The 13,897-nt window shown below is 43.0% G+C and overlaps 1 protein-coding gene across 3 annotated transcripts in view; it reads left to right on the top strand.

Moving 5' to 3' along the window:
• The window catches only part of RSU1 (Ras suppressor protein 1), a 111,704-nt gene extending 98,697 nt beyond the window's left edge, over positions 1 to 13,007 (top strand). For 2 of the 3 annotated variants that reach the window (XM_049798091.1, XM_049798092.1), the window contains one exon: positions 12,534 to 13,007. In XM_049798091.1, coding sequence (XP_049654048.1) covers positions 12,534 to 12,636 — 103 coding nt within the window. In that variant the 3' untranslated portion in view covers positions 12,637 to 13,007. The remainder of the gene's footprint in view (positions 1 to 12,533) is intronic. The other variant, XR_007505774.1, reaches the window with a different exon arrangement.
• The last annotated feature ends 890 nt before the right edge of the window (positions 13,008 to 13,897 follow it).

Below are 13,897 nucleotides of genomic sequence, written 5' to 3'. Positions count from 1 at the left end.
CATCTTGACAGACATCAGGGAAGAAGGCGGCCTTTCAAAAGGCTCTATGTTCTTCACGCTGTGGGCCTTGAAATACACTGAAAGCAACTTGGGAAGTTGTACGGATTGGATGACACCAGAACTTACTGATGTCAGTTTAACTGTTGTTTTCCAAAGGGGTGGTCAGCTTCTTGCTTTGCAAGAGGGAAGGAAGCCAATGCAAAAATCTGCAATGGGACAGGGACAAGGATTCACACAGCAAGTGAGACTTGTAATGTCACCCAGCTTATCCAGTGCTATGGAACACAATTCTAGGAGAAACACTGCTCTCAGGAAAACATGAATATAACACAGTTTGTTTCTGGTAGACAAAAGGAAGCTCAACCCTTCACTCAAGGTATTAATGGCATGGAAAAATCTGTGGTTTTCCTGTTGTTTCAGAATGACCTCCAACTGTAGGCAAGTCTATTTACAGAACAGACCTTTAAGAAAAGACAAGCTAAAAAAGAAATGGTAAATATTCAAACAAATGTTAGTGTCTTGTGTTACCTCAGGAGCTGGTTCAGTTTGCTGATTGCTCAGTTTCAGTGTGGTCTGAGTAATGAAGAGCTGACTAGTGAGCCTAGTTTGATGTAATTCCCTGGGTACTCTTGAAGCATAACAAATCCAGAAAGACTGTAATGAAAAATAATAGAAAGGTAGCTGGGGGCTTAACTTATGATCTGTGCTCATTACAGTAAGCGACATTTTCATTGCAGTGTTACCATAAAGATTATTGGCTGCCACATAACATAGGTCCCTCCTGAAAATATTCTGGAACAGCTTTGTTGGCACAGTAAAAGCCATGGAAAAATGCCAAAGATTTGCTTAAAACTCAGTAATTGTTTGCCAAATATTAATGGTGTGATGCTTTGTTCAAAACTGGCTGGAAAATGGTGTGAATAGTCTGTATCATTTTATTACATGGTATCTGTATGACCATCTTTGGTCTTCCGCAGTAGATGCATATAACTGGAAAACCATTGTGTTGATATTTTTTGCTTCTGTAATGAAGTACTTGATCTCTGGCTTTCAAAATTCCAGCATTTTAACATGAATGGTGACAATGATATTGAAATTGGCTCTGAATCTCCTTACTCCTTTGTGCATATGTGGACCTGTCTGAGCACAACTCATCAGAGCATCTGGAAGATTGACATCATTGGCATGTTTGTGCCAGTGTTGGCCAGGGAGGAGTTGAAAGGGCTGTGTTTGGGAACTGGAAAGAGATTTCATGAGGAAGACGGCAAAATTCAATATTTGCATTGACCTGTTGTGCATGTTCAAAAATTCAATCTGAGAAGGCTCAAACAGCCTTTCTGGAAAGTATATACAAAATGTGTCAAAGCTGACTCAGGTGACTAGGTGAAACTGGATTGTCTGTGATGTGTAGCACTTCAGATGTGGTGCCTTGTGTCAAAAAGGTGAAGTGAGTTTCCTCATTTCTTCACCTTTTTCCTGGTAGTGCTTTTGTGCAGCTAAATCCAGTAGGCTGGAGAAGCCAGGGGATTTCTCCACTGATGGCAGTGACCAGCTGCTCCATATCCCTGTTCTCTTGTCCTGCCAAGTAGCAAGGCTAACCACAAATTCAGAACATGTGTGTACACATGGCCAGCCATGAACAGATAAGCATGATGGGAGGACAGGTGGCCACATAAACACAGAGAGGACAAACAACAGCCAGACTGCGTTTCTAGGCATCATTGCTCAGGGAAAACCCTATGTCAGGGATCTCTCTGGTACCTGGCTCCCAAATCTTGGATATTTCAAGTATCAGGTGCCCAGGCCCAGTCTTACCAGCCTACAGCCCCTCAGCCTCAGTGGGAGCTGATCCCAGGCCCTTGGTCTCTCCAGTGTTGAGGACTCAGTCCATCTTAGTGACCAGCTAGCCTGGCTTGAACTTTGCTGATGGGTCATGCATGCATGTTGTCAGAACAGAGAGCACACTCACACAGAAAACAGTTATAAAGAGGGTTTAGGTAGAACACACCTCCACTTGGAGATGATTTGGTGCAGTTTAGCCAAACAAGCGTGCTGGCCAGCCTCCTGCTTGCATATGACTGGCCTCACTTATTCCCCACTTGATCCTCTCTCCGTTTTCCTGCGCTTGTTCTCTGCCATCCATCTTGGTCCCTCCTTTCCACTCTCTGGGTCCTTCCCCTAAACATCTCGTAAATCCTGTATAATCCTTAAATACTTTTGCTCAATCCCAAGACCCCCCCCCCCCCCCCAAGCATCCCACAGTAAGTCCTGTGCCCCCTTTACACAGTGGTCCCCAGAGCCTGCACAGCCTTCCAGAAAGAGTGTGTTGAGTCACCCAAGTGGGTTGTGCAGAAGGGCTTAGTCCTTCACCTTTGAGGGTCTCGGGAGCGGTGATTCAGGAGGGTTAGGTTGGTTGAGTTCCCCACCACGTCACTGTGTCCCTCATCACTGTTTGGTCTTTGTGTCTAGTTTGAGGAGCCATTAGGCAGCCGGCCCTGCAGCCAGTAGGGATGATGAAGGTAGACAGACACCCTGGCAGAGGCATGTAAGCCAGCCCAGCAGAGCAGGGCAGCTATATAAACCCTGCGTATGGAGAACTGCAGTCCCCTGAATGTTCTCCCTGCTACTGCCAGTGAAGTCAGTCATCCTCAGTGTGCAGCAGAGCAGGCTCAGATTAACTCAGACACTTCAGTTTTGCTCAAAAAAAGAGACTCTGCGTATCAGTATTTTCCCAGAGTCCCTTCTATGCATTTTATTGGTACACTTTGTCTAGTTACTGGAAAAGAAATACATACCTGCCAGATGTAGAATAACTTAAAGAAAGTTCCTTGGCTTGCACTTAGCTATTTTTACCTTCTGTTTTCCTTTTTTTAAATGTTAATTAGGTGCACAGCAAAATGCATGTAGTAAATCAATAATAAAGATTATGTAAGGGGATTTATCTGAGCAGCAAGCCCCTTAGTGTAGCATTCAAAAAGGAAAATGAGCACTGGTTTGCTTAAACCCAAAGGACTCCATGTGCACAACAACATTAAAATAACATAAGAATGAAGAATCCGTTCGGCTGGCTCCAGGAGGCTGTCTGTGCTGTGTGCCAGTATGTTTTCTGCACTGTGTTCGCTGCCTGTCCAGGGTTAGTTTGAGAGCAGGCAGGTGGCCCTGAATATGGTCCCAGCAACGTGGTTTGGTGAAATGGAACAAACTGTTGATTTATCTACTGCATGCTCACGGAATTACAAATACATAAAGACAAAGGTTGTGATGATACAGATGACTCCAGTGAACAGAACACACTTTTTTCTCACTTGAGTAGTCTTATTCCTTCTTGCTGGTGCATTTTTCTCTGCAGCCACCTGTGCTGGCTTCTGCCAAAGAAGCTGAGCCTGCTAGTGCAGATTCTGCGGCTCTTAATTCCTTTTGATTCATTAGGTGGAAGATGTCATTTGTCCTGGTGGATACCTCAGCCCTCAGGGTTTACAGCTGATACCTCTGTCTGGCACTAAATTGCTTTTTCTGGTCATACATAAGTGGGGAAGCACCATTTGACCTGTGAAAAGAAAACAAGGGGAAAAGTATTCCACTGCAATCTGTGGGAATTCTCAGCCGTGAGGACTTTAGGTTCTGACCTATGAAGTTTCTCTGTGCCTGGGGTGGATCCAGGGACTGGTCTGCACATGTAGGCTGAACCAGTCAGCAATCCATTCGAAATGGAGCGTGAGAAGGGAGATCAGCCCTCCTGGATGCACTTGAAGATGCGAGTCCCAGGTGAGAAATACTTCATGATTGACGTAGTCTGATAGGACTATCCAGGTGCAGAAACGAATTGTTCTTTCCCTGGTCCTCTCAGTCTGCTGTCTCATTATACCAGGATAGCTGGTGGTTGTTTTATCAGCATAATAGATTCTCTAGATGAAATCTTAATTCATGTTTGCCTCTGTTTTTAAAGAAATAAGCATAATCACATCCTCTCTTTCCCATCTTCATGACAGTTCCATGGAGGTCCTCCTTGTGTGTGTCTCTGGCTTTGTAGCACAGCTGAGATTTTCAGTGCTGGGCTCCCTAGGTATTAGATAGGTCTGACTTTCAGAAAACAGATGCTGGTGTTCCGTGTGCTTTCAAAACCTCTCTGCCAAAAGTCACATTTCTTGCCAGCTCTTTCAAGTTGGGTATGCAAAGTCATTAGCCAGTTTTGCAAATCCTTTTCCTTTACAAAAGACTCTTTTTTTTCTAGGTTTCTATGAGCTTCCAGCTGTGCTTCCCTAACAAGCCACACATTTAAAGTACTTGCTTCAAAAGACTGCTAGCCTCAGAGAATATAAGGAGAAGGCTTTCTTTTATTACTGTATATTAATTAAAGAAATGCCTAACACCTACTTGGAATTCCTTTCTGGAAAAAGAAAATTAGTTCTCCTTAACATGCAAGATGGTGAGTTCAAAGAAGCAGGGGTTAAATTAACCAGTTTAATAGCTGATGTATCTGGCAGAATTAAAATTATCCAGCAATTGCCAGCCTTATAGGAGAGCAGGTGTTTGTAAATCATAGTTACCTTGGCTCAAATCTTCCCACACAGACACATCCCCACCAAGGTGTCTCCTTACACGTCTGACTGGACTGTATTCCCTTTACAACTGCTGTGTTTGGGCTGCTGAGTCGTCACAGCAGGACTGATGATGCTATTGTGAGGAGCATCACAGGGAGCTCCTGAGCTCAGGCCAGAGGTCCATCTGGTCAGGATCCATCTGACAGTAACCTGCAGGGAAAGAAGGTGGGAAACATGGCACGTAGAGGCTGAGTCTTCTTCAGATATATGACACAGCAAATACAAACAGGAGAGACTGGAGTTGAGGGATCCGGCAGCAGGGAGCCCTGTGAGGAAATGAATAGTGAAGTGGCTGGTAGGAGACACATGGGATGGGTGGGCTTATTTTGCTGGATGCGCATTCAGCACAGTTGCTGAGATGGTGAGCTCCAGGACAATTTTGGTGGAATACTTTTTTTTGCTTATTGAGATTGGAGTGGTTTTAGGCAGGAATTCGCATTAAGTCAACGTTGGACTGTATGACTCAGCGGAGTCTGTAATGTAAGATAGCTAACACCTTGTGAGAGCGTGCCAAGTGGGAACAGAGGGGGAGCGGTTGCTTTGGGCAGACTTCATCTATTATTTTAAAATATCTAAATGTGAGTGTCTACATGTCAGCTAGCTGCCTACTGTCTACTGCAGTTGGTGAAAATCTATAACAGAGTATAGCAACTAAGCATCTCGCAGCAGACACTTGTATTTGGTCACCCAAAAAGCTCTCTACTCCACTGGCTTCATTAGCCAGATCTCCACTGACTGCAACACAGGCTTGGATACCCAGCTCTCCACCTGTACTGAATCCTCTCCTTCTTACCTAATTTGGGCTCCAATAAATGAAACTAGCTACAAAAAAGAGCTAATCCAAGATGGGAAGACGTGATCAGTTCCCCTGCAGAGTGCTTCTGGGGGTGAAGATCCCAGAAAGCACGTGGGGGGAGTAGGGATTTCTGGTCTCTTTGAAAAGCAAAGTGTGGGACTTGGAGAGATTAGGGAGGGTGATGCCATGGCAAACTCTGCAGGAGCTTTGGGTTATGAAGGTTGTTGGGGCAGGTGGAGGGAACAGGAAGATACCACAGGTTGTTACACTTCTCAGTGTCTTGGGACTGGACTCTAGGGTGTGAAGATTTGGGGCAGTCTGAAGTATTAGGCATACCAGAGTGTGAGTGGGCAATACAGGAAGACAAACTGTTAAAGACCTAAAAATACTGGAACAGTTTTACAACACATTAAGAACAGCAGGTTTAGTAGCCCAGAGGCTCTTGCAGCGTAGCAAGCACGCAGCACCGCCGGCACCTTCCCCCTTCAACCAGTGAGCACTGCTTCCATTTCGGAGCATGAGGAGTGAGGTGGTACACAGACAGATGACAGGCCAAAGCTGAGTTTTTGAAGAAACCTGCAGAAAGCTTCAGATGATGAACATCTCTCGACACTGCTGCCATCTGCTCTCAGAGCACTCGCAAACAAGGGGCAAAAAATTAGCTGAATAAAATGAGTCACTCTTGTCTGTTCTTCCTTATTAAGAATCCTAAAACTGCAGCTTGCCATCCGAGTGTGCAAGGAAACCAGATATTCATTTCACTTAGCCATGCAATGTTCCTCTTAATTTAAATCATCTGACTTATATCACAGAGAATAAAAATAAATTATTGGTAAACTACCAAAATAATATGATACTTGCAAAGTAATTTTAACCCCCACTATTTTCTCTCACTGGTACATTACTGGCAAATTAAACCCCAGTATCTGGCCCCTTCCTAGGAGAAGATGTGGTTTGAGGAGGTGACGTGTTAGCAGCTCCCACAGGAGAAAAGGCCAGTCTCAGTAGCTCAGAGGGGATACCAGAGCAGCAATAAGCCATGCAAAAACTGCCAAGGCAAAAGCATCTTGCAGTAAGCGCTTGAGAATTGTAACTAATACAGGCTAGCCAGCACGTATCAGTCTTGCAAGCACTTCTTTTCAGCTTTGGGTCTCCAGTGATATCACCACTGATTCAGCCTTTCCCCTCTCCTGCCTCGGCAGCTGGGGCTGGGGACTGTCCTGTTGAGGTCCTGTAAATACCCACATTTGAAGCTGTGTCTGAGCATTAAACACCTGCCTGAACCTGAGCTCCAAGCGAGCAGTGCTGGAATGTTTCACCTTTGTTTCTCAGATTATGGTACATACCTGGAGGTGGCATCTCTCCAGGATCGTATTTAACTGTGTGTGTCCTTTTCATACTGCATACTCACCCTGTAGGTCTATGACAGACATAAAGCGAAAGCAATTTATTTCTTATGGCTCATTCTTGAAATCCTCTTTCAAAATGCTTAAATTCAAGAAAATTAATGGGTGCATCTAACTCTTTATGCTAGTTCACTAGCTTACACACAAGTTCACTCTTTTCATTTCTGGGAGCACTTAGCCTTCAGCTAGTGAATGTTTTGTTGTACAAGAGCAAAAAGTTGGAGGCAATTGTGCTGAAGCTGGTTTTTGAAAGTGGCTCTATTGAACTTTATGCATTTTAACTATGGTTCTTTTTTAAATTCAGAGGTTTTGGTAGCAAGACTGTAAGCTTTCAAGTTACAAGGCTCCATGCCTGATCTTATGCTGTAAATTGCAACATTTAGCAATTTGTAGTTTAATTTAGAAGGATGACCTACTTGCCTAAATGCTTAAGTAATGTGGCAGGCTGTGGTTATTGATTCTCTCTGAATTTATTACAAGAAAGCTGTATTCACTCTTTCCTCTTGGGAATGCCCCTCCTGAACTGCGTGCTTGCTAGTGACAGCTTAGACCCCTGATACATAACCAAAGACCTTGCCTAATATCCTTGCAACTGCTTGGGGAATTTTTATTAAGTAAAAGCATCATTAAAGTAGACAGAATGATGAAGTTTAATGAGCATCTTTCTCACTTGATATTGTTAGTTTTGCTGCAGCAGCCGTAGTGCTCTCATTTGTTACTTCCAGTGGGGCAGATAGAGAATGCAGGGAGATTTTGTTTGTTTGCATACAAAGAAACATTTATGTTCATGAGAGATATTTGCTTTGAAAAATATATACAAGGAAAGAAAGCAACTGGAAATCTCTATCTGAGGGCTTTCTGCATTTTCAGTCTTGCATTTAATCTCCCCTTTCACTTTAACATAATGAGAAGGCTACATGCAATACTGTAGCTGCTAATTCTACAAAGGTTCAGCGGTTTGTGAACTGCTGTTGTAATGACTAGCTTCTGACTGTTGCTGCAAACCACAAACATCTCAAATATTTATTTGCACTCCAGATTTTATACTTCAGCTGAGGTTTTGGTCTGCAAGCTGTATGTAGTGTCCTGCTCAGAGCTGTACCAGCCCCATGAACAGGTGACATTCCAAACTACCAAGTGTGAAGGTGCTGCCATGAATAGATTATCAGCATTTACCTCACAAGTCCGCCTTGAAACAGTAGCCACAATCTGCCTCAATATTCCTTTGTCTGTTTATGGAGGCCGTCTGCCTTTGCTAAGGGTCTAGTCGTACAAACAGATAATGTCAAGGTGCCATCTCCTAGTACATTACCATCCATCAGCTGAGCTGCATAACTGTCTGTGTGTATGTCTTAAGCTGACCTTCGCTGCTGAGGACGGTGCACGAGTGTCTCTGCCTAACACGTTTGACTTCACAGTGATGCCAGAGCAAGAACATGTACACAGTTGGTTACTACAGCTTGGCTGACAGACGGTGACATGCAAGCTATGGTTTCTGTGGCTCTATTCTTCCAGCAGGTATCGATATTAAGGGCTGTATATGTAAACTCCACATCTATTACAGTCAAGGGGTTATAGGTTCTCGTGTAATTCAGATAGTTGGGTCTCTGTGCAGATCAGCTCCATTAGGTTTTTTTCTTGGGTTTTTTTTTCTTCTTCTGGTTTTGTTTTTTTTTTCCTTGGGAGCTATAAAAGTCGTGTCTGTTGTTGTACCAGAAGTTCATTGAAAATTGTGCATTCTCTTTTCCCTAGTGTAACAGAAGGCAAATTCTGTCCCAGAGGCATTATCACAGTCATTATTGTATTTAAATGTTGTTGTGACACCATATGTCTCCTCGCATTTGATGTGTGCAAACACAAGAGAGAGTCCCTGTCTATGAAGGCTTGTATAATCTAAATACGTCTGATCCTTGCTCTTTGCATAGCAGACTACTGTGATAGATTGTAAAGCACTTATCTTCAGTTGAGATAGCAATGTGCAGCTGAAAATTCCTTGAAATTTTGCCAGAGAAACCTAAGTAGATATATTTGATTTGCTTTTTAAAAACCCAATAATTATTTTCCTGGATGAAAATTCAGTGCACGTGCCGATAGAAGTGGTTGGACCTGAGAATAAGTAAAAAGAATGTAAAAGTGCTGCAGATGTCTGCATCTCACGCACATCTACTACTACTGACGTAGTATTTGCATGGGGTAGAGGGAATTGCTGGAGTACCAATAGCACTGAATATCATAAGGAGTAAATATCAAAGAAAAACTGCTACTAAAAATACTTAGAGGTCAATTGGGATTTTTACTGCCTAATGCATGCAGTGGCCTCTGGACCTTTCACAGTCAAAAGGTGTTGCCCAAGTAAACTATACCAGAACTCTGAAGTTCATTCAAAGTTGTCAATATTCAGCTTCTGCACTTCAAAAGCATCCATGTAGTCAGTAGAATTCCCACCACACCCTTTTACTTCAGAAAAAGTTCACTAACCTGAGCTCTGCCAGTCCACAAACTTGAAGATTTGCCCTGAGAAAGCAGGAAATGAGAGGCAGAATGAATGCCTGAAGTGTCATCTGAGAGGGAAATTCATATACTTTCCAAAGCAAAAAAGTGGAGCCTAAACCAACCTGAGCAAAAAAAAGGGTATGTAACACCTGAAAACCACTAAAGCTGCTGTTACAGTCCTCTCCGACTTGGCACTAACAGGGCAAAGGAGCTGTGGGGCAGCAGGAGGTGGAAGACAGGACAGGGGCAGGGGACTTCCATTCCCATCTGTGAAGTTTTTTTGAGCTCAGATACAGTGGATCAGTCAATTCTCTGTTAATTCAGTACTTAAAGTCCCAGTCCGCAGTTCTTAAAGGGGCCTTTTCTTACTATATGAAAAAGCTTTACATTCTACTCCAATGTAGCATTATTTCTCTAGAGCCAGAAAACAACTTGAATGTTAACTAACTGTTGGTGTTCACAGATTTGAGCATGCATTTCCACTTCTCTGTTGCTAACTTCTCAGAGCTACAAAATTATTGCTGACAGTGGTTCAAATGCTGCGCCGCATATTGTTGAGAACAAGATGGTGCTCGTTCCCTGACTTTTTCTACCCTGGATAGGTTTCTGATAGGACAGTCTCCGTGAATGACACTTCTGTGCTCTTCCACAAAGACAGTATTTCCTGATACCAAAACAACTCCTGCCATGTCTTTCCTCCCTCAACTAACTTAACGCCTTCCAAAACAGGACAGTTATTTAGGATGGTTATTTGATTAGTACACATACTGTGTACTTAGATAAAATATAGCCTTGTGCTGTTGGGGCTGTATCTCTTACAAAAAGAAAAATATGTGTTTTGTAGCTAATAGTAAGCATTCAGTTTTCACGGAGGGTCAGGGCTCTCTGTGTTCATCAGGAAATGGGATCTGATCCCGTGTTGACAGTAGGTGATGGCACACATAAAATTTCAGTAAGGTGAAATAATGTCATAGTTTACAGTTGTATTTTCCTTGAGCAAGGCTGTTTGGGTACAGTGCACTGTGACAGCAGCCTGTTTAGCAGCATGATGTAAAACTGGAGCTGCTGAGGAGATGAAAGCGAGTGCTGCCTCTCTACCTCACCATACAAGGAGCTCTAATCCCAGCAGTCCAGGAACCCCAGGGCTGAAGTATCTTCCAGATACAGTGAAATAAAGCTCAGACCGGGTGGTAGCTTTTAACCTCCTGACATGGAATAGAATAGACCAGACCAGACCAGACCAGACTATTTCAGTTGGAAGGGACCTACAATGATCATCTAGTCCAACTGCCTGACCAATTCAGAGCTGACCAAGTTAAAGCATGTTTTTAAGGGCATTGTCCAAATGCCTCTTAAACACTGACAGGCTTGGGGCATCGACCACCTCTCTAGGAAGCCTGTTCCAGTGTTTGACCTCCCTCTCAGTAAAGAAATGTTTCCTAATGTCCAGCCTAAACCTCTCCTGGCACAGCTTTGAACCATTCCCACACGTCCTACCACTGGCTCCCAGGGAGAGGAGCTCAGCACCTCCTTCTCCACTTCCCCTCCTCAGGAAGCTCTACAGAGCAATGTATGTCTTGGCTAAAATCTCTCTGTATCTGATGTAAATAGCCCCTCCATGGCCATGCCCTGCAGCACAGTAATTCAAGAGTATTTCTGTCTCCTTGGATCCTTGTTCAATGTCTCTTGCATACAGTTGACTGTATAGTCCATCAGGCCCTGTAGAAGAAGGAGGGCCCGTCCTCTGCTGAAATTAGTTTCAGCCTACAAAGCAAAAGAGGTCACTGTAAATAAAGAGTCAGTTTATCTGTGATACCTGCTGCAGAACTGTCTATCAGGTCATGCTTTCTGGATAAGCAGCAACGTATCATGAGTAATTTAAGTCTGTCTGGACATGACTAAGCAAAAGTAGCAAAAGGATCTCTACCTAGTCCTTGTTTTCAGCAAGGGTTGGGCAGACGTGCAAGCTGCATACACAGACTGCAGCAGGGGAGAGTGCACGTGAGGGTGCGTGTGATGGACCAGCGCCACTCGCCTGCCACAGCTGCGACCTTCTGCATGCCCCAGACACGTGAAAATGCAGGACCCGGGTTCTGTGGTGACAGTGCTGACAGCTACCCATCCCAATTTTGACACATCAAAAGGCAATTCTAGGAGGACTCAGAGTTTCTCAACCCCAAGCCCCTGATCTGTCCCGTTTTTTGACAAAATCCACCAAAAGGTGGAGGTGCAGTGACACACGGAAGGCTGTTGTGGGAACTGGTGCCGTTATCTTTAGTAGCAGAATTCCTGTCAAGTGGTAGAAGATCCTGGCAACAGCCTAGTATGGGATTGGGGCAGACACTCACCAACATCAGGCCTAAGTATTAGCAGGGGGACACCTTTCAGAGGGATTTCAGTATTGGTGTCAACATTGCCAATGTTTATACAGCTGAATGATTAGAAACAAAGCTCGTCCCTGTTCCCTTCGAGATGCACAGACGCCCCCGCAAAGTACGTCTTCAAAAAGCACTTTATGTCAATAGGGGAAGTTAAGTTTGAGCTGTGTTTATTTTGGGTAGGTTTTTAATTTAGTTTAATCAGGATTACTCATAAATTATCTATTAATTACTATGTGATGTTTAGCAAGATCCTCTCAGCCATGTAGTCTGTTTAGCTTCGCAGTGAATGCTAGCCATCTTAATTGTAGGATACTTTGTCAACATTTAATCAGTGGTACTTAGTAATGTGGCATTGATGTGTTGGTAGCTGTCCCAGTACTATCAATCATGTGTGAGCAGCAGAGGCGGCTGTGACACCATTGCTCTCTGTCACATTATCAAGCCCTTGGGTTTTCTGGTTAGGGATGATGCTCACTTTGCTCTAAGTGGGCACTCTATCTCTCCAGTTCAACCCAATTTTTGTCATTGTCGACTTGAATACACATCCTTGCAGCCTTCCAAGCCTTAATCCCATAACTGCAGAATAAAGGTTGCTAGTTTCTGAAGGCAAAACTGATTGCTCATTCACTGCTCCAAAGGCCTGCTCTTCCCGATGTTACTCTCCCGATAAGTCATGAAAAACCTAGTATTATGGACTGCAGCATGAGATAAAACAGAAAATTCAGTGTGTTGAGACAAAATAAATTTAATGACCTTCCTTTTTTTTATTTCTAGATGCATTGTTTAACATGCTGCAGAGTAAAAGCCTGTCTTTAATGGTTGTATCACAAATATTCTTTGTCTCATTTCCTTACAGTCTTTATGGCAGACACATGCAGGCGAATCCTGAACCTCCAAAGAAGAACAATGACAAGTCAAAGAAGATCAGCCGTAAGCCTCTGGCAGCCAAGAACAAATAAGTCCCTGGCTTCTGCCTCTGTTTTTATATCTTTTACATTGCTTTTGCATGTGCCTATAATATTCCTACGCATCTCCTGTTACTCATAAGAAAGCAGACACTAGAGGTAAAAGCAATTTACTACGTATACAGCTTTAGAAGATACTGCTTAAGGAATACAAAATTACATATTCTCCTAATTATGGTCACATTTATGTAGCCATTTAATATATCACTGTCAAACAGATTTTAGCTTTTCTATTTATATGTATATTAATGTCCTCTCTTCACATGTATCACGTCCTGTCAATATCAGGGGTTTTGCACCTATATTATATGATATTAAATTTCATATACTATTCCAAGCGATTTTAATAAAGGTCTTTATTTGTATTGTGTTTCAGTTTCTTCAGTAGGACTTCTGAATAGCAAATTCCTTGAGGAATGTATGTGTCCAGTTTCCTGCAATGTGTTAATTTCTTGTGTAGGAATGTGATAGCATTTTATCTGATACAAGTTAGTTAAAATGGAAAGCATTCTGTTCAAGGAGTGAAAAATTTTAATCAGTTTCTATTTCTTTTTTACATTGCTATGTCCTGCTTTTTTTACCTTGAAGGTTATTTTGAAATCAAGGAGTAGGGGAAGGGAGAGAGGAAAGAAAAGAAAATTGTCTTTGTAAAGAGTTGCCAATTGCCAGCCTCAATTTGGGGAAAGAGAACTTTGTCATTTGAAGAAAATGGTATTTCTGCCAATATTTTAAAGTTGGGTTTTGGGGTTTTTTTTTTAGGCGGAAAACCCAAATAATGTATCTAATCTCTACTGAAAGTGCTTGTATTGAAGAGCTGTTCCAAATGGCTTTTGAAAATGCCACAGCTTCTATATTCATCTGTACAAAGCCAGCACCACAACCAAGCTCAGAAGCCGCAAATTGTTTAACATCTCAAATAGCTTCAGGTCTTACCAGTGGGGAAGAAAAACCTAAAATCTACAGACAGTGATTTCCAAACAATTTTAGTCTTAGCAGAGCAAAAGCCAACCGGGAAACTCAAGGAGCAAGAACAGATATTCGTACCTAGATCGCTCGTGTCAGACCTTCCTGGCCTTGATTTCCGATTTCATGAATTTCATACTGGAGCAACCCATTGCCGAGTTTCGGCTGCCATAGGGACAGCAAGCCAGGAAACATGCCCAGACTGCCGAAACAGGCCTTTTGTGCTCAGTGAGAGAATAAAAGGTTTTAAATGTCTCGTGCTAGAAATGATACTTTCTAAAAAAGCCATTTT

Source organism: Accipiter gentilis, chromosome 4, assembly GCF_929443795.1.
Source record: "Accipiter gentilis chromosome 4, bAccGen1.1, whole genome shotgun sequence".
Classification (NCBI taxonomy): Eukaryota; Metazoa; Chordata; class Aves; order Accipitriformes; family Accipitridae; genus Astur; species Astur gentilis.
Note: the sequence above shows the minus strand (reverse complement) of the source record. Positions and strands in the feature narration are given on the sequence as shown.